Below are 21,297 nucleotides of genomic sequence, written 5' to 3'. Positions count from 1 at the left end.
AGTCTATTTTACATCCCTATTCTTTGGACCGTGGCATATAATATGTCTATTTTTGCTCCCTATGCTTTGTGTGTTGGGCTTGGCCTGTCGGCCCATCGTGCCGTGCCGGCCCAACGTGCCAGTGGGGGTGCCCAGGCATGGCCTGGCGGCCAGGCAGGGCCGGCATGGGCCCGACCCCCGTCGGGCCGGGCCGTGCTTGGGTCGGGCCAAAATATCGTGCCATGGACCGGGCCGTCGGGCTTCGAGCCTTATGGCTATCTATAGTGGCGACGGTCACGTGGCGCGGCACGGTACCCTGGTGTAGACGACGGTGGCGAGGAAGCAGCGAGGAGGATGAGATGAGGAGAGTGGAAACATGGGACGGAGGACGGGATGCCGCGCCGGCGTGGCCTGAGTCGTTGAAGTGGCGATGGACTCGAGCAGGCAGAGGGTGGCGGCCAGATCTGGGACATGGATAGGGTTCCTAGTGTATGTGACCTAAGGTTTTCACGAAACATAGGCTATGTTTAGTTCCACGCCAAAATGGAAGTTTGACTAAAATTGGAAGTTTGAAGAAAAAAGTTGAAGTTTATGTGTGTAGGAAAGTTTTGATGTGATGGAAAAGTTGAAAGTTTGAAGAAAAAGTTGGGAACTAAACTCGGCCAATGTTACGAAAAAGTTGAAAGTTTGTGTATGTAGGAAAGTTCGATGTGACGGAAAAGTTTTTTCTTCAAACTTCCAACTTTTTCGTCACATCGTTCCAATTTCTTCAGACTTCCAATATTAGCGTGGAACTAAGGGTGTGTTTAGTTCACGCCAAATTTGGAAGTTTGGTTGAAATTGGAACGATGTGATGGAAAAGTTAGAAGTTTACGTGTGTAGAAAAGTTTTGATGTAATGAAAAAGTTGGAGGTTTGAAGAAAAATTTTGGAACTAAAGTCGGCCTAAACACAGCCATGGTCTATTAGTTTTGATCCTGTTTTAAAACTTATTAGTTTACCTTAGCTTTTAAGAATATTTTGATATAAGTTCATTTCTTTACAAAGTATCTATTGTCATAGCCAACTATACATATAGCTAAGTTGTACTATATGTTTAGGTTGTGTTTAGTTCCACGCCAAAATTGAAAGTTTGAAAAAATTAGAACGATGTGATGGAAAAGTTAGAAGTTTGTGTGTGTAGGAAAGTTCGATGTAACGGAAAAGTTAGAAGTTTGAAGAAAAAAGTTGAAATAGTTTGGAAGTAAACTCGGCCCTTGTTTAGATTCAAACTTTGGCCTAGTTTAGTTCTAAACTTTTTCTTCAAACTTCCAACTTTTCTATCACATCAAAACTTTCCTACACACATAAACTTCCAACTTTTCTGTTACATCGTTTCAATTTCAACAAAACTTCCAATTTTGGCGTGAACTAAATAAACATTTTTCTTCAAACTTTCAACTTTTCCGTCACATCAAATGTTTAGATACATGTATGGAGTATTAAATGTGGACAAAAAAAACCAATTGTAGAGTCTGTATGTGAATCACGAGACAAATCTTTTGAGCCTAATTATGCCATAATTTGACAATGTGGTGCTACAGTAAACATTTGCTAATGACAGATTAATTAGGCTTAATAGATTCGTCTCGCATTTTACAGGTGAAATCTGTAATTTGTTTTGTTATTAGTCTACGTTTTCAAATGTGTGTCCGTATACTTAAAAAAATTTTGGCACACGAACTAAACACAACCACAGGGGCCGTGTTTAGATTCAAACTTTTTTCCTTCAAGCTTCCAACTTTTCAACTCATCAAATGTTTAGACACATGTATGAAGCATTAAATGTGGACGAAAAAACAATTGCAAGTTTGCATGTAAAGCACGAGACGAATCTTTTGAGCCTAATTACACCATGATTTGGTAATGTGGTGCTACAGTAAACATTTGCCAATGACGGATTAATTAGGCTTAATAGATTCGTCTCGCAGTTTACCCGTGGAATCTGTAGTTTGTTTTGTTATTAGTCTATGTTTAATACATCAAATGTGTGTTCGTATACTTAAAAAAATTTTAGCACAAAAACTAAACACAGCCTTATAGGAAAGTTAGATGTGATAGAAAAGCAAAAAGTTTAATGAAAAAAATTGGAATCTAAACAGGCCCAAACCAAATATCCTACCATGAACACAGCGTCAAATTTTGAAAAGGGAGGAAAGTTAATATGCAACTTTTGCATGGCTGCATGTCAAACCCGTAACAGTCCCCTTCCTTATTTAAAATAAAAGAGAAAAAAGAAAAAGAAAATGTGAATAAATCTGCAACGTTCACCAGTGGAGTCCGATCCAATCCAAGCCGTAAATACGAACGAGTCTTCCATCGGAAGGAAACCCGCCAGAGAGAGAGAGAGAGAGAGCGCAACGGCCTCCTCGCACCAAATCCGCCGTCTCTGCGGCTCCTCTCCTTCTCCTTCTCCTGCAATCCAACCGCCCTCAAAAATACTTGCAACCCCCACTCATCGTCTCCCCTCCCCGTCTCCACGCCATGTCGTCGTCGTGGTTCCACTCCTCCTCCTCCTCCTCCTCCACCCACCACCACCACCGCCACGTCGTCCACCACGCGTCGGCCTACTTCGACGGCGACGACGACGAGGGCGACGTCAAGCCGGCGGTGACGCAGCACTGGCGTTACGACGCCCGCGCTGCGGCCTCCTACGGCGGCGGCGAGGATGTGAAGCCGGCGGTGGTGGTGAAGCAGCCGCCGCTGCCTCGCCCGAGAGTGGGAAGGGGTGTCCACGACCGCGCGGAGGAGACCACGGCGCTCTCGTGGCCGGTGGTGGAGCCCTTCAGGTCCACGCTCCGCACGCAGGAGTCGCTCGCCGGGATCCGCGCCAGGTACAGCGTCCCCGAGGGGTTCGGCCTGCACCCCGCCGGGGCCAACCAGACCGCGTGCGCGCCGCCTCCGGTGACTCCGCGTGGCGGGCGCGGGGGTGGCGCGGCGGCGGCGGCGGTGCCGATCTGCGTGTACGCGCAGGCGTTCGCGGCGGGGATGCGCCTGCCGCTGCACCCGTTCGTCAGCGACGCGCTGGCCCACTTCGGCATCGCGCCGTCGCAGCTGGCGCCCAACGGGTGGCGCGTCCTGGCCGGGTTCGCCGTGCTCTGCCACTTCCGCGGCGTCGGCGCGCCGTCGCTCCCGGTGTTCCGCCACTTCTTCACCCTGGCGCCGCTGCCCAAGGGGAAGGGGTGGTACTCCTTCCGCGCCAGGGAGAGCGTCCCCGCGCTGTTCACGGGCCTCCCGTCCTCCGTCAAGGCGTGGAAGGAGGAGTTCCTCTTCGTCTCGCCGCCGCCCGCCGCGCCGTGGCGCTGCCCCGTGCGCTGGGGAACCCCGTCCAAGGAGGCCACGAGCGACCCGGCGCTCACCGAGAGGGAGGCCGCCGTGGCGCGGCGGCTCACGCAGGGCCAAGGCGTCGTCGACCTCAAGACCTACCTCTCGGAGAGCAACCTCGTCGCCGCCAAGATCAGCAGCGCCCCGGCATGTCTGGGAGGTACGGACGGACGATCAAATGCCACCAACAAAACGTACATCGGATGGTGCAGATTCCTCAATTGCTCGATTGTTTTCTTCTTTCTTGCTTCCAGGGACGGAAGCTTCACGGGGTTCGTCGGTGGCGGCCGGGAAGAAGAGGAAGGTGCTGGGCGATGGCGTCAGCACCGGCGGTGGCGTGCTTCGGTCAGAGCTGCAGGCGAAGGACAAGGCTCTGGCCAAGGCGCAGGGAGAGATCAGCCGCCTGAAGGCGCAGCTGGGGAGCGCCAAGGCGAGGGAGCTGGAGGAGGCGAGGCAGGCGCTGGAGTACGAGCGGAAGCTGGGGACGCAGGTGCTCAAGTCTGATGGCGCCGCCGCCGGGGCCAGCAAGCGTCGCCGTGGCGGCCAGTGATCCACGTTCCGCCGCTGAACGCCGCCGGCCAGCGATTCGGTGATGTGCTAGATATTTACTAGTACTACTACTACTTGCCAGGATAATGAGTAGCTTTGCGGAGTAGTGTTTTAGCAAGGACCTTCCATGTTTCTTCATAATCAGCATCAGCTGTGACAGACAGTGCTGATCTTGGTTGGTATCATTTCGCAACAAACTGCTAACGGAAAATCTGTTCACAGACACCAGGTGATGTTATGAATCGCAATCTGCTTAGTTTATCTACCATGTTAATTAGCAGCAGAAATTGCTAGCTACTGGAATGATCATGGGTATGAGGGTATCCCACTAGTTGAGCGAAATGAAGTAAATACATAGATAATATGCATCAGAAAAATACATTTGTATGTCTAAAAATGAAAGAACACATTTTATAGCTGATCTTGTAAAACAAGAGCAAGGTCAAGTTGGGTAACCACAAGTGAACCGCGCCCATACTATCGCCAAATATCCCTGCAGTCTGCCATCTTCCATGAACACAACACGAGCATCAGGCTTCTAAAAGATGGTATTTTCACAGCAAAGGGTCATTATAATGTTATTCCACAAGTACAAGGGTAGATTCTGCCAAAAATATTCATCCAGTTGCAATCAGAAAGTGTCCCCAAAAAAACTGCTTGCTACCTTTTTTCTTTGTACATGTTCAGCCGAAATGTTACTACAGTAATTGCAATTCAATTGGTCCAAATTTGCGTCTATACAATGACACTACAGCTCAAGATGAGAAAACTAAATGCCCACAAAGATTATCCAATTGTATGTACTCCAAGATTTGGCTAGTGCATTTGCACGGTCCACTCCAGCTACCCTTTACTCTTATCATTGCTAGTTGATTCGTTGTCACTAGTTGAATCTGTGGAGCTATTAGATGATGCCATTGTGTTGGACTGCTCACTGATTTTCTCTGCAGCGCTGCTGGAATTGTCATCGCCCATGATAGAAGCAAAAGTGAGCTGGAGACCATAGAGTACTAATCCAATTGAGTTGATTCCAAACACAAATGTTGCTAGGTAGCATATCCCATTTATAATTGTTCTGCAGAGAAAACGTGGTTCATTCATTAGATAAAAGGATTACAATATATAACAAACAAGAGAACAGTGAATGAATGGAGTTGAACCTTATTGTTATTGTTATTTGACGAACCTGCAGAAAACAAAAGGAGGATTCCATTAGATGAATTGTGCTAGTTACAAAAAATATGACGAAGACTGAAATTCAGTTCCTCTGTAAGTATATGGAAAGTTGGTAGCACGAAATAGCACATTTTACGGTGCATAAATGTGTTAACCGACCCATGGGAGGACAACAAGAAATAATTTTTGTTGCAGCTCTCTTAGTATTTGTTCCCTGCATCATTGTTGAATTTGTATGTGTTGGTAAAACACAACAATAATTTGCATTTTCCATGCCTTATTCTCCATTTGTGAAATAATATTGAAATGGGATTCAATTCCTTGCTGTAAACTTCAAGGCACATTGGCACAAAAAAATGGATGGTGATTACAGCAGACAATTACTCAAAGCATTGCATAGCAGTAGCGCTAACTTCTACTAGACCATTAACGAAGGATAACAAGAAAATGGCAGGTAATAATACAAATGAAGCAAACTTCAAGTCGGAAAATTCATTTGAAACCAAAAAAATGTCAAAAACAGCATAAGGTAGAGGGGTTCAAATTGCTCAAAACTAATCTGCAATCCTTACAAGAATATAGAATTATTCCCACAAAATAAGTGTTACCACACTGAATTATGGTCCACACTCCACACTTCATCAGAGCTGCTACGAAAATTGAAGTGTCGACCTAGGGCTGTGTTTTGTTCACCACACCAAAATTGGAAGTTTGGTTGAAATTGGAACGATGTGATGGAAAAGTTGGAAGTTTATGTGTGTAGAAAAGTTTTGATGTGATGGAAAAGTTGGAAGTTCGAAGAATTATTTTGGAACTAAACACGGCCTAGATAACATAGCCGCACAAGTTTCATCGGCAAACTTGGCCTGCAATAAACTATTTTTGTTGAAGTCTTTATCACTTACACTTTGAGCCTTTGACCAGAAAACTGCATAGCTAACACAACTTCACTTGTGCCGTGTTTAGTTGTTTTGGCAAAAAAATTTGACGCATACGGACACACATTTGACGTATTAAACGTAGACTAATAAAAAACAAATTACAGATTCTGCCTGTAAACTACGAGACGAATCTATTAAGCCTAATTAATCCATCATTAGCAAATGTTTACTGTAGCGCCACATTATCAAATCATAGCGTAATTAGGCTCAAAAGATTCGTCTTGCAATTTACATGCAAGCTGTGTTTTTTTATCCACATTTAATGTTCCATGCATGTGTCCAAACATTTGATGTGACGAAAAAGTTGAAAGTTTGAAGGGAACTAAACACAGCCTTAATGGTTTATGTAAACCAGCATTCATTGTCCACTATGATATATTGAATTATCATCCATGTGGTTAGTTCACAACCTTTATTAAATTGTCCACGACTCCATAAAATTTATTTGTAGCTATTCACATAGGTTCAATGGCGCATAGACATGGCAAACTAGTTCCAAACAATGGCGTATATACAATTATACATTTATTTGTCGGAACAACAAAAGGATTAACCGATAAAGTGAAGTCTGACAAAAATCAAAGCAACACAGATACTTGTCATCACAGACACAATCGGACACATACAGCACAGCCTCAAGATCCCTGTTACTCATGCTAGATTTCCTCCAAAACTTATATGAATTTGGCAATTCCAATGGAAGTTCAAAGGGTTCGGTCCTTTGTTCCAAAGGAGCACATAGGCAAATCTTCCTAAAAGGATATTCATATTCTAAAAAATTTCTCAAAGAAACCTTAGTTTGAAAGGAGCCCTAAACAGCCTAAATCAATTTAATGTGCTGTAAAAAAAACATGTATATTGTTGCAACAAGAAAAATACTAAAATATTGTGGAGGGGGAAGAGAGCTGACCGAGAAGCTGTCGGAGATGGTCTGGCGGTTGAGCGCGGCCTCGATGGTGGTGGTGAACTTGTAGAGGATGAGCGCGATGACCCCCGCGGCGATCCCGCCGAGCAGCGCCTGCACGGGCGACGGCGGCTTGTCGACCTCGATCGGCGACGCGCTCACCAGCCTCAGCCCCTCCAGGGCCTCCTTGCTCAGGTTGTTGGGCTTCTCCACCCCGCCGGACCGAACCCTCTGTGTCACGGAAGCAAAAAGGATTTTTAGACCATTTTTCTCCAGTCGAGAAAGCGCAGCGCAGGTGGATGAGGAGGGAGGGGATTACGAGCTCCTTGGCGCGGCGGGCGCGGCGGCGGATGGAGCGGAAGAGGAAGACGGAGATGGCGCCGGTGAGGAGGACGCTGGTGGCGGTCTGCAGCGGGGTGGGGTTCTCGTCGATGGAGAAGAGCGTCGGGGTGCGGAGCTCCACGGGGCCATCTCCCTCGCCGTCGTCGCCCGGGGGAGGCTCGGCTGCCGAGGTGGACAGCTCCGGCTCGGCGCGGACGGCGACGGAGCGGCGGAGGCGGAGGGCGGAAGCGGAGGCGGCGGGGAGGAGGTCGCGGGACGGGGGGAGGAGGAGGCGGTGGCGGAGGAGGAGGCGCGGAGAGGAGTGGAGAAGCAGCATGGTGGGAGTGGAGAGCTGCTTGGCGGTGCTCGGGGAGAGAGTTCAGTGGATAACGAACGGGTCGGGCGAGAAAGGGTGTGATGAATTATTTTCATTTCTAAATTTTTATTTTTTAATATTTACAGAAATATTATACCATTTAAAATATTTACAGAAATGGCCCCCTGCCGTCAAAGTGGAGAGCGGCAAGGTGTGCACATTTTGCATTGAGGTCTCTTGCCGCCCTCGTACAAGAGGCTAAATGCAATTTTCGCCATGTTAAAAATGCATTTTGCTAATTTTTCTTTTGCATCTCGGCTGTCCCTCACGTCACCCTGGGTCTATTTTTGTAAATATTTTCGTCGGTATAATATTTCTGTAAATATTAAAAATAAAAATTTAAAAATGAAAAAAGTTCGGGTGTGATCGGTAGATGGGCTACTTTGATGGACCGAGGCCTTCTCCATCGTTTCTTGGTGGTGGCCTGGTGTGCGTACGGTGGGGGTGGGTGCTAAGGGACGGGGAACTGACGGAAAGTTGGAGAAATAGGTTTATATTGACTCCCTCAACTCATGCCCCTCATTGAATCGCATCCCTCAATAGTAAAATCGGGTATAACCCATCCTCCAACACTCAAAACCGTTGCAAATCGACTCCCCGAGCAGTTTCAAAGGTGGTTTTATCCCACGTGGCATCTTTACCTCCGTGCAACGAGGTAAGGAGTAAAACTACAGACGCAGTTGGACGGTGGTCAGGCTAGCTCCTGCAACAAATTGGTATTACAATGTCCTAACCAATTTCATTTCGTACCAAGGAATCTAATTAAATATTATAAAATCTATGTGCAACCTTACAAACTATAGTCCAAATTGGTGGAAGAAGCCTTATGATTCTATTTTCTCCGTTTCATAATGTAAGTTTTTCTAGCATTGCACATATTCATATAGATGTCAATAAATCTAAACATATATGTGTGTCTAGATTCATTAACATCTATATGAATATGGGTAATGCTAGAAAATCTTACATATGAAACGGATGGAGTATCTCTTAAGCAGATTGCTAGGGTGGACATCTAGTCAAACTATAGTGAGGATAGGCTCAAAGTTTAAGTCTAAGGGCCTGTTCATTTAATTTACTATCAAATTTTTGTAATTATATAAGAAATCCTGTCGAAATTTTGACAAGTTGTCAAAATTTCGGCAACTATGCCAAAGTAAACAGGCCCTAAGTCAATAAAAGCAAAGTAAAGTACGTACCTTTACCTACATCAAATTCAATGTTAACATAATCAAATAGAAAAGAAAACGGAGGAGTGCATTGCCAACATAAAAGTGCATTCTTGATTAGCAAGATACTAGAGAAAAATACAGAATCCTCATTGGTTAGCACAAGGCCATTAGCTAATTAGCACAAGGTTATTAGCTAAGGAGCGAACGAGATGAGCAGAGTAGCAATAATAGACTAGAACCAGTTGACTTGCCCATGCCAGTGACTTGCGCCTGCATTCTGCTGGTAGCCTAATGCCTCGGGCACTCCCCTGTGTGGTCGCATCGCCACCTCACACCATCCGCCTCATAGATTTCAGGCATATAGCCTCCATCCCAACCCTAGCCCCCAAATACCAATGAATGAGGGGGGTTCCTGTTACACGCTTAAGCGCTAGCATCAGAGGCGCCGCGCACTTTCACGGCCATAAGAGCGCTTAGCGCTGTTTTTTTTCTTTTTTTTTTTTGATAAGAATGCGTATGTTTCTTCCCTTTGTTTAATTAACTGAAACAAACTTTCAACTTTGATTTATTCAAGATTTGGAAACTTTTCAACTAATATTTGAAAACTTTCAAGTCTAGATTTGAACTTAGATTTCAAAATTTTCAAGCCAAGATTTTAATACTTTCAACTTAAATCTAAAAGTTTTCAACTCTTATTTTAAAACTTTCAAATCTTTATTTGAAAAATTTCAAGTCAATATTTGAAAACTTTCAACTCAAATTTAAAAACTTTCAACTAAAGGTTTGAAAACTTTTAACTCAGATTTAAAAACTTTCATCTCAGATTCAAAAACATTCAACTCAAATTTGAACACTTTCATCTAAAAACTTAAAAACATTCTTCTCAAATCTTAAAAACTTTCAACTATTTAAGTTAAGATTTGAAAACTTTCAACTCTGATTTAAAAACTTTCATCTAAGGTTCAAAAACATTCAACTCAAATTTGAAAACTTTCATCTCAAAACTTAAAAACTTTCAACTCAAATCTTAAAAACTTTCAACTCAAATTCAAAACTTTCAGCAGCAATTAAAGATGAAAGATTCAATTTCTAAAATAAAAAGATCACAAAAAAAATCGGCAAAAAAACATTTCACGGCGCGGGGGAAAAAAAAGAAGCGAGAAAAAAAGGAAAAAAAAAAGGAAGAGATGGGACGCGCGTGGGGGTGGGCCAGAAACTCGCGCCGCTTGTGCTAATAGCGGGTACGCGCTAATTAGCAATTTCGAAGAATGAGGCCTGGTTTAGTTGGGGAAAAAATTTTGGGTTTGGTTGTCACATCGGACATACGGAAACACATTTGAAGTATTAAACATAGTCTAATAACAAAACAAATTACAGACTCCGCCAGAAAACTGCGGGACAAATTTATTAAACCTAATTAATCCGTCATTAGCAAATGTTTACTGTAGAGCCACATTGTCAAATCATGACGCAATTAGGCTTAAAAGATTTGTCTCGCATTTTACATACAATCTGTGTAATTGGTTTTTTTTTCCTACATTTAATACTCCATGTATGTATCCAAACATTCGATGTGATAGCGTGAAAATTTTTGTTTTGGGAACAAAACAAGGCCGAATCACGCCTCGCTGCTACCTCTAACCACCTACCCCCTCCAGTTCCTAATTTGTTGACGTTTTAGACATGATTACACATACCAATGAGTGATTAATTAGTGTTCTTACTTCCTGTTTTACCCCTAACAAATACGGTTTCGAGGTACACCAAACCACAACCTGCTCTTGGTTTGAGTGGCCATCGCATGCAAAACTGAAGCTACTAGTCTTGAGTTCGATTCTTGGTGTCCACTTATTTTTGCACTCATGCACAACGCCGGCAGCGTCAACCACAACGGCGGCGCCGTCCACCTGTTGTGCGAGCTTCACCACCACGGCGCCAGCGTCGACCTGCTCCACGGCAGCGGTGGCGTCCTGCACGACCTGCTCCATGGCGAAAGTAGTGCAAGGAGGCGAATAGAAGGCAGCGCCCCGCGCAGCATGCATGACGTTGGAAATAATGGGAGTAATGACCGGCTGCATGCATGCAAGGGCAAGCAGGTCCAAGATGCAAAAAAAAAAAAAGCTAAAACGTCAAGAAATATCATACAATACAATGGTTCAAGAGCTAAAACGCTAACAAATTTCAAACCGGAGAGAGTAGTCCAAAAGTAAGTACCCAAGTGACCTATGGGCCCGCACTATGTAACGCCAAATCAACCAATTTGACCGAGCGCGTACCACTTTATCTTCTCCCTAATACAGATCATCCTCTTCATCTTCTTCCATAAGCCCAATATAGATAGAAAGCTCTCATGAATCTCAAAATTAGGATATACGGGTCTACCTGCTGGATTCATCCCTGCTTATTTGTAATAAATAAATACGAAAACGGTTCTTCTCATTTTCCTCGGTAATTTTCATTTTCATTTTTCAATGGGCATAGCATCTAAAGTATTAAAACCTCCCCCCGCTGCTCGCTCGTCTGAGTTTTGCGCTGGCGTGGATGCTGCCGGAGCACGGCACGTCAGCGCGCGTGGGACGGCAAGTAGATTTCACGGCCTCTCGTGAGTCCGCGTTGATTCTGTGAATTTTGCAGAAAAGCCCTCTCCTTTATAGCTATTTTGATATATGTCCTCGCCATACTTGTTCCTGTTTAAATATATTACGTTTAGACCCTTCTATTTCTACGAAATCTAATACGAAGGTGACAAAAATGAGAAAAAAGGACCGCGCCCTGAATCGTGGAAACTGAGGGGTCTTTTCGTAGAATTCCCTTTTCTTACATGCCATCTCTCCCCCTCCGGAAACCCCCAGCCACGTCAAAAAAGAAAAATAAAAAGAAAACAAAAAAACTCCCGGCCGTTAGGGTTCCATCGCCGCACTCATCTCTCTCGCTCTCTCTTGCGCGATGCGTCGCGCCGCCTGGATCTCACGGAGCCGTGGCCGCCGCCCACTCTTCCCCCGTTCAATACGCCTACATTTAAGAATTTACCACTTAATTCGTAAGCCTTTAAGATTTTACCACTAGGATAGCGAATTTCTTCATTTCATACCACTCCCGTCAAATTTACAGCTCATCCATCTCCTTCGTTCACACCAGTGTAGGGCGCCACCGTCACCATCGCCGGGCCCTCCCTCGCCACCATGGCGCGTTTCTTTCGCCTTCGTTTGTCATCCCCGCCATTGTGCTCGAAGGCCGGAGCTGCACTCCATGCCATTGCGCTTGGGTGAGCATACCAGCGAGTGATGATGGCGGTGGCCAAGTTCGAGTACTGCACGGGTGCAACGACAATGGCGTGGTCGGGGATGGCTTCACGCCGCTGCATCTCCCCTCCTCCTCACTCCGGGCACTACATCTCCCCTCCTCCTCGCTCCTCTCCCCTCTCTCCTCTAGCACGTGTGGGTCCTACCACTTGAGACGAGGAACTCGTAGCCAAAACTTGCTTCGCGTTCTTGAGGAGGCCATGCGGATGGATGACGTGGCAACGAATATTTGGTTTGGGGAGGAGGCTGTACGCCACATCGGCGCAATGTGAACGCCCTAAGGGTGTTCTTAGCTTTTCATGTCAGCTTTTGCCATCTTCTATTTTTGTCCTCACATGTTTTTAAACTACATAACGTATAAAATTTAGCACTAAACACCCTAAAATTCAGAAACAAGGATACAATTTCTCCCCTTCCATCATTCTCTCTATTCCCCAACCACCACAACTCAACGGCAGCTGGCAGCACAACGAGCTCCAACAGAGGACAGCGGCTCCCCAACCTCCTCCCAAACAGCGGCTCGGAGGGCGACGGCGGCGGCGCGAGAGCTCGCTAGGACCCCTCCTCTCCTGGCCGGCAACGAGCGCTCGGCGAGCGACGGCGGCGGCGTGGGAGCTCGCCGGGGCCCCTCCTCTCCTGGTTGGCAACGAGGTCTCGGAGGGCAACAGCATCAACGCGAGAGCTTCCGGGGCCCCTCCATTCTCGGCCAGCGACGAGGGCTCCGAGGACGACGGTGGCAGCGAGGATCCGAAGCGGCGTGAGAGCTCGTCGGTGCCCTCCACTTCCGGCCGGTGATGAGGAGACAGAGCACCGAGGGCGACGGTGGCGGCGCAGATCCAGAGCGACAGTGACTCCGACGGTGGAGAGAGAGGTTTGTTTCGATGGTGGGGAGGTGGGGATGATGGTCTACAGCCTGGATTCCATGCTTTTATCTGCTTTTTCCGTTGAGCTTCTCGTGTCTCAAGTTAGGATGTGTTTAGTTCCAGGGGTGTAACGTTTTTGAAGTATACGGACACACATTTGAAGTATTAAACGTAGACTAATAACAAAACAAATTACAGATTCCGCATGTACACTGCGAGATGAATTTATTAAGCCTAATTAATCCGTCATTAGCCAATGTTTATTGTAGCATCACATTATCAAATCATGTCGCAATTAGGCTCAAAAGATTCGTCTCGTAATTTACATGCAAACTGTGTAATTGGTTTTCTTTTTCCACATTTAATGCGCCATGCATGTGTCCAAACATCCGATGTGACGTTTTGGCCCAAAATTTTTGGGATCTCAACAAGGCCTAGTCCCGTATTCCTCACAAAGAAATGGTCCCCACTGCCACATTAGCAGCTGTCCTACGTGGCGAGCTGTGCCAACTCGCCACGTTCCTGCACTGTGAATCACAAAAGTCAAGGGACAACATCACAAAAGTCAGTCAACTTGAGAATCATATGAATCATTGAATATGGTGACAGCCAAAAATATCATCTTGACTTGTCTAGATCTGTAGGTAGCAGAGAGAGTAGCAGATAGCCTGTGAAAGAGAGCAATTGCAGAGGGAGGCTTGCAGCTAAGAACTAGTCCCCGTGGAGCATGGCGGAATCGCTGCTTCTCCCCGTGGTGCGCGGGGTGATCGGCAAGGCGACCGACGTGCTTGTCCAGAAAGTCACCCGCATGTATGGCGTCGACGGCGACCGCCCTAAGCTAGAGCGGCAGCTGCTGGCGGACGCCGAGTTGAAGAGCGAGACCAACCCCGCCATCAAGCGCTGGATGAAAGACCTCAACGCCGCCGCCGACGAGGCCGATGACATGCTCAACGAGTTCCAGTACGAGGCGCTGCGCTGCGAGGCCATGAGCCTCGAGTCGCTGGGACACAAGGTACGAAGCTGCATGACCCCACTCGAGTTCCGTTTTACCATGAGCAGGAAGCTTGCCAAAGTGCTCAAGAACATCAACGAGCTGGTTGAAGAGATGAACATGTTTGGCCTGTTGCTGCAAGATGAGCTAGTACATCAACTTCCTTACTGGCAGACGTACTCAGCGCTGCCATCAAATGAATTAGATGATATCTTTGGCAGAGACGACGACAAGGAGGCGGTGGTGATCAAACTGTTGCTCGATCAGCGAGATCAGCACAAGTGGGAGAACCTGCAGGTTCTCCCCATCATGGGGATGGGGGGTTTAAGCAAGACAACGCTCGCCAAGATGGTCTACAATGACTACAGGGTTCAGAATCACTTCGAGCTAAAGATGTGGCACTGTGTGTCAGACAACTTTGAAGTTGTCTCCCTTCTGAAATCCATCATTGAATTGGCTACAAATAAAGCATTCCAACTGCTTGACAACGTCGAGTTGTTGCAAAAGGAACTACATAAGGTCGTTGGCCAGAGAAGGTTTCTGCTCGTGCTCGACGATGTATGGAATGAAGAAAAGAAGAAGTGAGAGGAAGACCTAAAGCCACTCCTGTCTTCTGTTGGTGGTGGTGATGGAACTGCTATACTAGTGACAGCTTGGAGCCAACAAGTAGCATCTATAATGGGCACCCTAGAATCCCATAACCCAGCCTGTCTGAGTGACGATGATTCATGGGAACTATTCTCAAAGAAAGCATTCAATAAAGGCGTACAACAGCAAGCTGAATTGGTCACCGCTGGCAAACTTATTGTCAAGAAATGTAAGGGGCTTCCTCTTGCTTTGAAGACAATGGGTGATATGATGAGTTCAAAGCAACAAGTCAAGGAATGGGAAACAATTGCAAGAAGCAATATTGGGGACAATGACAGGGGTGAAGATGATATACTACCTGTACTAAAATTGAGCTACAGACACCTACCACCTGAAATGAAGCAATGCTTTGCCTTTTGTTCAGTTTTCCCAAAGGACCATGAGATGGACAAAGAAGTGTTGATCCAACTGTGGATGGCAAATGGTTTCATTCAGGAAGACGAAACAATGGGTTTGGAACAAAAGGGGGAATATGTTTTCCGTAATTTGGTTTGGAGATCCTTCCTCCAAGACGTGAAACAGGAAAGGTTTTTTTTCCGTTTGCAAAATGCATGATTTGATGCATGATTTAGTAAAAGATGTGGCAGATGATAATGTAATTTCAGAACAGTTAATCCCACAGGAAGCATATACCGGACGTTGCATATCAGCAATGAGTCAAACAGTGGGATTGCTCAAAACATCATCTTGTCTCCGCACTTTGATAACTCTGTGGTTACCAGTACATATTAATAACTTAAGACAGATGTCATTAAGAGATATTGGTACTGACTTAAGACTGATGTCATTAAGAGCTTTGGGTACTGTCCGTATGCATGATTGCTCTTTTCATAGCCAGGTCATCAATCCAAAGCATCTACGGTATCTTGACCTTTTTGGGTCTGACATGGATGTGCTGCCAAGTTCAATATGCACGATGTATAACTTACAAACACTAAGGCTGAACCGTTGCAAAAAACTGAGATATTTACCGGAAGGTATGAGAACAATGAGCAAGCTCATCCATCTTTATCATTTTAGCTGTCCATTGAAGCGGATGCCACCAAATATTAGCCTACTGAAAAATCTTCGCACTCTAACAACATTTATTTTGGACACTGAACCTGGCCGTGGAATTGAGGAGCTCAAAGACTTGAATCACCTTGCCAATAGGTTGGAATTGTACAATTTGAGAAAAATAAATAGCAGGAAAAATGGAAAAGATGCCAATCTCCATCTGAAGCAAGATCTAAGTGAACTAGTACTTTCTTGGGGTAGTAGTAAATTTTGCATGCCTTTATGCTAAACATAAAGGGAAATGCTGAACATAGCCATCATTAAATCGGATGTGATGGCTGCGTTGCTGAAATTTTGCTCAGCCAACTCTCAGAATTTGGAAATGCTGAACATAGCGATTATTACGTTGCTGCCAAAGAAGGAGGCCTCTACCCTTTTGAAGGATTATAGACCTATTAGCCTCATTCACGGCTTTGCCAAATTGGCAACGAAGGTCATCGCTCTGAGGCTCACTCCGAGAATGGGTGAGCTGGTCTCTCGCACTCAGACATCGTTCATCAAAGGCCAATCTATCCATGAGAACTTCATTTTCGTTCAAGGGCTGACAAGATAATTTCATCGACAGAGGAAAGCAATGGTTCTCCTTAAACTTGACATCTCGAAGGCCTTTGATTCAGTTTCATGGAGCTTCCTTTTGGATATGTTAAAACACAGAGGTTTTGGGAGGAGATGGAGAGGTTGGGTGTCGGCTCTTCTCCTAACTGCAGAAACAAGGATTGACATCAATGGCACTTTAAGTGACCCCTTCAAGCCTATGAGGGGGCTAAGACAAGGGGATCCATTATCTCCTCTTCTTTTTGTCCTGGTGATGGATACTCTTCATGCTATGTTGCAGAAAGCAATGTCAGCCGGGTTGCTTGACAAAGTTAACCACCGGAGCAGAGCACCAAATAATTCGCTCTATGCCGACGACGCCGTCATCTTCTTTAAACCGGTTCGTCATCTTCTTTAAACCAAATTTTGCATGCCTGAAAACAAGGGATGCAACGAGGAAGAAGTGTTGGAGTCGCTTAAACCTCATGCTAAGCTCAAAATTTTGGAACTACACGGATATAGTGGCCTAAAGATCCCACAATGGATGGAAGACCCACAAATGTTGCAGTGCCTAACAACTCTCCACTTTTCCAACTGTTCAGGATGTAAGGATCTATCGACTGTGTGGTTTTTGGTCTCGATTGAGTGTATGTCTTTATCTAAAATGGAGAATATAACCACATTGTTTATGAATGTCGTTGGTGTGAAAGCCGAAGGATACTACATCCCTCTACAAATTTTCCCAAGGTTAAAGGATATGACACTAAGCCAGTTATCGAACTTGGAGAAATGGACAGAAAGTACTACTGGAGAGGCCAATACTAGCTTAGTTACGTTTCCGAAGCTCGCAACGCTATGTATCTCTGATTGTCCAAAACTTGCAAGTGTTCCAGATTGCCTAGTTCTAAAAGAATTGAAAACATATAGATATTGCAGTCTTGCAATGAGCTCACTTGCACATCTAACCACTTTGTCTGAACTCATTTACCGGGAAAATGAGTCTATGAGAATGTCGTTGGGCTCATGGCCATCTCTCACGAAACTACATATTAGTTCGTCATATAACCAAATGGCCACTCTGGAGGTCGACACAAACCAAGGCCCACTAGAAAACCTTCGGATTTTGAGGCTATATGGCCTCAACTTTTTCACAGCTGCATCCGGTTTATCCAAAATGCATCTTGGGCTATGGAAATGCTTTGCCTTTGTGGAGGATTTGTGTATTGGTGCATGCAACGACCTTGTGCATTGGCCAATGGAGGAGCTCATGAGCTTGATTCACCTTCGATCCCTGTCTATTGAACACTGTGATAACCTTGAAGGAAAGGGTTCATCATCGGAGGAAATCATGCCACTCTACTATCTAGAGAAGTTTCACATCAAAGACTGCAAAAGTCTATTGGATATTCCGACGATGCCTGCATCCCTTGAGGAGCTGTGTCTGCTACTTTGCCCCAGATTAGTGGCACTGCCTTCGAACCTTGGAAATTTGGCCAGGCTAAAGACTATGAGTTTTGAGCACTGTCATGACCTGAAAGAGTTGCCTGATGGGATGGATGGCCTTATTTCCCTTGAAGAATTGAAGATTACGGGGGTGCCCAGAGATAGAGAGATTTCCACAGGGTCTCCTCCATCAGATTCCGACCCTTCGATACCTAATGGTAGCAGGCTGCCCTAGCTTGGAAAGACGGTGCAGAGAAGGTGGCGAGTATTTTGATCTGATCTCCTCCATTCCACGTATAGTTGTTCCAGTAGCAAAACATAAGTGACGGAATCAACATCAAGCCTGAAGAAGCTTGTAAAGGGGCTCCTCCCCTCCTGCTCACTCTCAAAGTGAGGTGTGTATGCTTTGCTCTTCCATTATTTCACTCTGCCACTATTCACAAGCTAATTAATTAATTACATAAGCTAAGCGCCGGGAGTTTGCTTTGGAATTGCCGGAAAAATTGGATCCTTTAGAGTAGTAATATTTTTTCAGGAATACGCAAGGAGCGCATTTTTTCCATTAAGAGAAATAAAAGTTATTTACATTTGAAAGAAAAAACAGCATGGGACTGATACAGGACATTGACAGTTAATCCTAGGTCTATCTATCGCACTGAGTTTGGCAACCAAACTCCAGCCGAGTTTAGTTCCAAAATTTTTCTTCAAACTTCCAACTTTTCTATTACATCAAAACTTTCTTACACACACAAACTTTCAACTTTTCTGTCATATCGTTCCAATTTCAACCAAATTTTCAATTTTGACGTGAACTAAACACACCCTCCCTCCTGAATTGCAGCGCAGGAATCGCTGGGTTTGCTTTATGCCAAAGAGAAGCCTCGTCAGCCATCCCTTTGGCCACATCTACCCAAGATCTGCACTGCTGATTGAGAGTAGTAGTATTCTTTAGAGTAGTAGTATTCACGTAAACTTTGTGACTTAGGCGCAGTCTCCATGCCTCTGGTGATCTTTGTAGTCTTTTTCTGCAGCGAACATATAGCTTGTTCTTGAAGATGAACAGCATCAGGAGGATTTCTGGGATGAGCAAAAGTCTAAGGTCCCCTCTGCAATTTATAAAGACAAATATGAGAGCATAGTTTTCTTCAGGGAGCTGTATAAGCGTGACAAAGATAATATCGATTAACCTCCTGGAACACAAGTACTCTGTTGAGTTTGATGCTATCCAAGGTGAGATCTTTGCCTCTTGCATTTCTATTTTTCCTACACATGTTGTCAGAAATGTTATGGACATATTCACAATCTCTTAATATGTCTAGGCGTGATTCAAAGATGGATAAACTCACTGCAGTTTTTGTATTCCTCTCAATCTGAATCTGTGATGGGTGGCCACACCAGCAAAGCCCCATCAGGGAAGGAGGATTTCCTCATAACAGTGGATGAGAAGCATGATTATGACAGGTAGCTTATAATTCACTTGTTCTAGATCATATACCTGTGTTGTTGGAACTATTTTTGAGAAGCACAGCTCGTTTCAGGCTGAAGACGCCTCCAGTTACACCACTGTTTCTTTCCATAGAGACGGAAACCAACCAACTCCTCTCAAATGATTTTCCAGAAGAAGCAACCTATCCCTCAACCAGTTAAACCTTCAGCTTCCAGGGTATACTATCTGCTCTGTATTATCCTACATCTAAAAAAAAAAATCCCAGATGCAGCTTTTCTCCTCAACTGAAAACCACATTTCTAGAACCTGTTTCTTTTTTTTTTTTTGCCGGGTCGGCGAAGGAGCCGACCAAATTTCATTAAGATTGAAAGGGGGAAAGTTATAGATTTTACACAACATTAAACTGTCGAGCCGGGGACTAACACCCCTGGAGAGCAGAAACCGGAGGGGGGGGGTGGCGCGGGTTACTCCTCACAACACTGAAAAACACCCGCAGCTCTCCAAACTGCAACTTCCTCTTTAATATCTGCCACAAGGTGCTTAGCCGTCTTGCTTCTTTGGTCGAAAACTCTGATATTGCGTTCCTTCCAAATTAGCCAGCTCACCAACATGAAAAAGGTGTCAAAAGCAGTCATGTAGCGCGTCTGAAATAGAACTTGTTTCTTCATCGAAGAGCTTATCTTGATCTTGACTTTATCCATGAGAGCTTTCTGGGAGGACAAAGGCAACAAAAAAAAATCGGTTACCCACACCTGACTCATCATCAAAGAACTTGTTCAGACGGGCTGCACCATCCATCTCCACTGAGAATAACTAACCTTGCACAATTGAAAAGAGATCAACTTACGCAGGCATAATGAGCAGGCAAACCTGTTGCTGCAACTGCACCTACAGTTTCTACAGCAAGTAGGAATGCAAACAAGAAACACTCTGACAGATGCTACGTACGCAAGCCAAGGCAGTACCACAAGTGGACTTAAGAATGTGACGAAACCTGAACTCCCTTACAATGCACCGAAGAATCTGACCACAACAAGATCTATATTTACATGCCGTGCGCCAGCATTGGATGTAGGTGAGAAAATAGAAAATGGCAGGATAAGAAGAAAATCATGCCCACCTGTTGCAACAATAGGGACCAAGGAGCAGAGATTAGATGGCAAGAAGAAAGGCCTACCAGCTAAAGTGAAGGCTGTGAGCAGTAGCAATGAGTCTACTTCTAATAATGGTGGCCGTTCTGGTGAGGCCACAACAATGAACGGAACGAGAAAAACAGATGGGAAGAAAGAGCACATGTCAAAGCATGGAAAATCGGCTGAAGAAGTGAACATGTCATTTTATACAAGTTTGTTTTTACAGTTTCTAGTGTTCTCTGCTTCGTACTCTTCTTTTTCTAATGATTCAAAGGACGAAACTGTTTTGCATGATCCGAAAAACATACATGTTGTAACCAATTAACTATCCGGTGCAGATGTGACTTCAAATGAGGAACTTATGTGTTTTATGGGTTCGAAGTAGAAGGCTTTTACCTGTGCTATTAGGTATCTAGGCAAAATGAACAGACCTCTTTTTCATCTACATATTCTAGTAGGTAAGATTTGTTCACATTGCTAGCACCATTGCTGTATCAGTATACATGCATGTACCAGTAATACTTCTATTTGAAGAATCTTGCCACAAAACGAACCAACACATGGAGTATCTAGCTGTAATATGAATGGTAATCGGTTTGGAGCCTGATGCAAGGATCAGATTTGCAAGAGAAAACAGCACAGCAGGCTATCACCAGCATGGCCACCACCAGGGTTCACAGTTCCGATACCACCTTCCATGCCAAACGCTGGCAGCACGTTGGTTTTCACGAAATCCGATTGAAAACCAACAAATTCATATCGGTCGGTCTTTGTGTCAAAAACCGATTGGCTTTACCAAAATTTCGAATGGAAACGTTGAAATTCTTATCGACAGTTGAAAGTGAAAACATCAATCTGTTTGTATCAAAAACCGATTGATTTTGTCAAGAAACCAATGTGAAATTTCAAAAAAAAATTGTTTACTAAAAATGTGGAAAATAGTGAAAAAAAAGCTAGAAAATTGGGAAAATTTCTAATAGTTTTGGCATGCCATTTCTATAAATTTGACCCATTGCTTGTTTCTGATCACAAATAATGAAAACAAATGTTTAATCTTCTATGTAAAGATAAATAAATATATGCATAGGATTGTAGGAATG

The 21,297-nt window shown here is 44.8% G+C and overlaps 2 protein-coding genes and 2 pseudogenes across 2 annotated transcripts; 3 read left to right on the top strand and 1 right to left on the bottom strand.

Annotated features, from left to right (window-relative positions):
- Positions 1-2,381: 2,381 nt before the first annotated feature.
- Positions 2,382-4,326, top strand: LOC127764648 (uncharacterized). Its single transcript, XM_052289555.1, has 2 exons — positions 2,382-3,501; positions 3,596-4,326. Exons 1-2 carry the CDS (start codon positions 2,502-2,504, stop codon positions 3,889-3,891), a joined length of 1,296 nt encoding a protein of 431 aa, XP_052145515.1. The 5' UTR covers positions 2,382-2,501; the 3' UTR covers positions 3,892-4,326.
- A 96-nt stretch (positions 4,327-4,422) lies between these two features.
- Positions 4,423-7,625, bottom strand: LOC127764649 (uncharacterized). The gene is made up of 4 exons (XM_052289556.1): positions 7,231-7,625; positions 6,918-7,142; positions 5,051-5,076; positions 4,423-4,965 (listed from the first exon to the last, which is right to left on the bottom strand). Exons 1-4 carry the CDS (start codon positions 7,567-7,569, stop codon positions 4,734-4,736), a joined length of 822 nt encoding a protein of 273 aa, XP_052145516.1. The 5' UTR covers positions 7,570-7,625; the 3' UTR covers positions 4,423-4,733.
- A 6,047-nt stretch (positions 7,626-13,672) lies between these two features.
- On the top strand, positions 13,673-17,943 carry LOC127762502 (disease resistance protein RGA2-like; annotated as a pseudogene).
- A 729-nt stretch (positions 17,944-18,672) lies between these two features.
- LOC127762501 (uncharacterized) lies at positions 18,673-20,522 on the top strand (annotated as a pseudogene).
- Positions 20,523-21,297: the final 775 nt, after the last annotated feature.

The sequence above is a fragment of the Oryza glaberrima genome, chromosome 2, assembly GCF_000147395.1.
Source record: "Oryza glaberrima chromosome 2, OglaRS2, whole genome shotgun sequence".
Taxonomy (NCBI): Eukaryota; Viridiplantae; Streptophyta; class Magnoliopsida; order Poales; family Poaceae; genus Oryza; species Oryza glaberrima.
Note: the sequence above shows the minus strand (reverse complement) of the source record. Positions and strands in the feature narration are given on the sequence as shown.

What these genes read in the sequence shown, in the direction of transcription:
- LOC127764649 (XM_052289556.1), bottom strand. Translation starts at nt 7,569, where the DNA reads ATGCTGCTTCTCCACTCCTCTCCGCGCCTCCTCCTCCGCCACCGCCTC. An exon ending in CCCGCCGCGCCAAGGAGCTC is followed by an intron (nt 7,143 to 7,230) that starts GTAATCCCCTCC and finishes TCCGTGACACAG; the next exon opens with AGGGTTCGGTCCGGCGGGGT. An exon ending in CCATCTCCGACAGCTTCTCG is followed by an intron (nt 5,077 to 6,917) that starts GTCAGCTCTCTT and finishes TGTTTTCTGCAG; the next exon opens with GTTCGTCAAATAACAATAAC.
- LOC127764648 (XM_052289555.1), top strand. Translation starts at nt 2,502, where the DNA reads ATGTCGTCGTCGTGGTTCCACTCCTCCTCCTCCTCCTCCTCCACCCAC. An exon ending in CGCCCCGGCATGTCTGGGAG is followed by an intron (nt 3,502 to 3,595) that starts GTACGGACGGAC and finishes TCTTGCTTCCAG; the next exon opens with GGACGGAAGCTTCACGGGGT.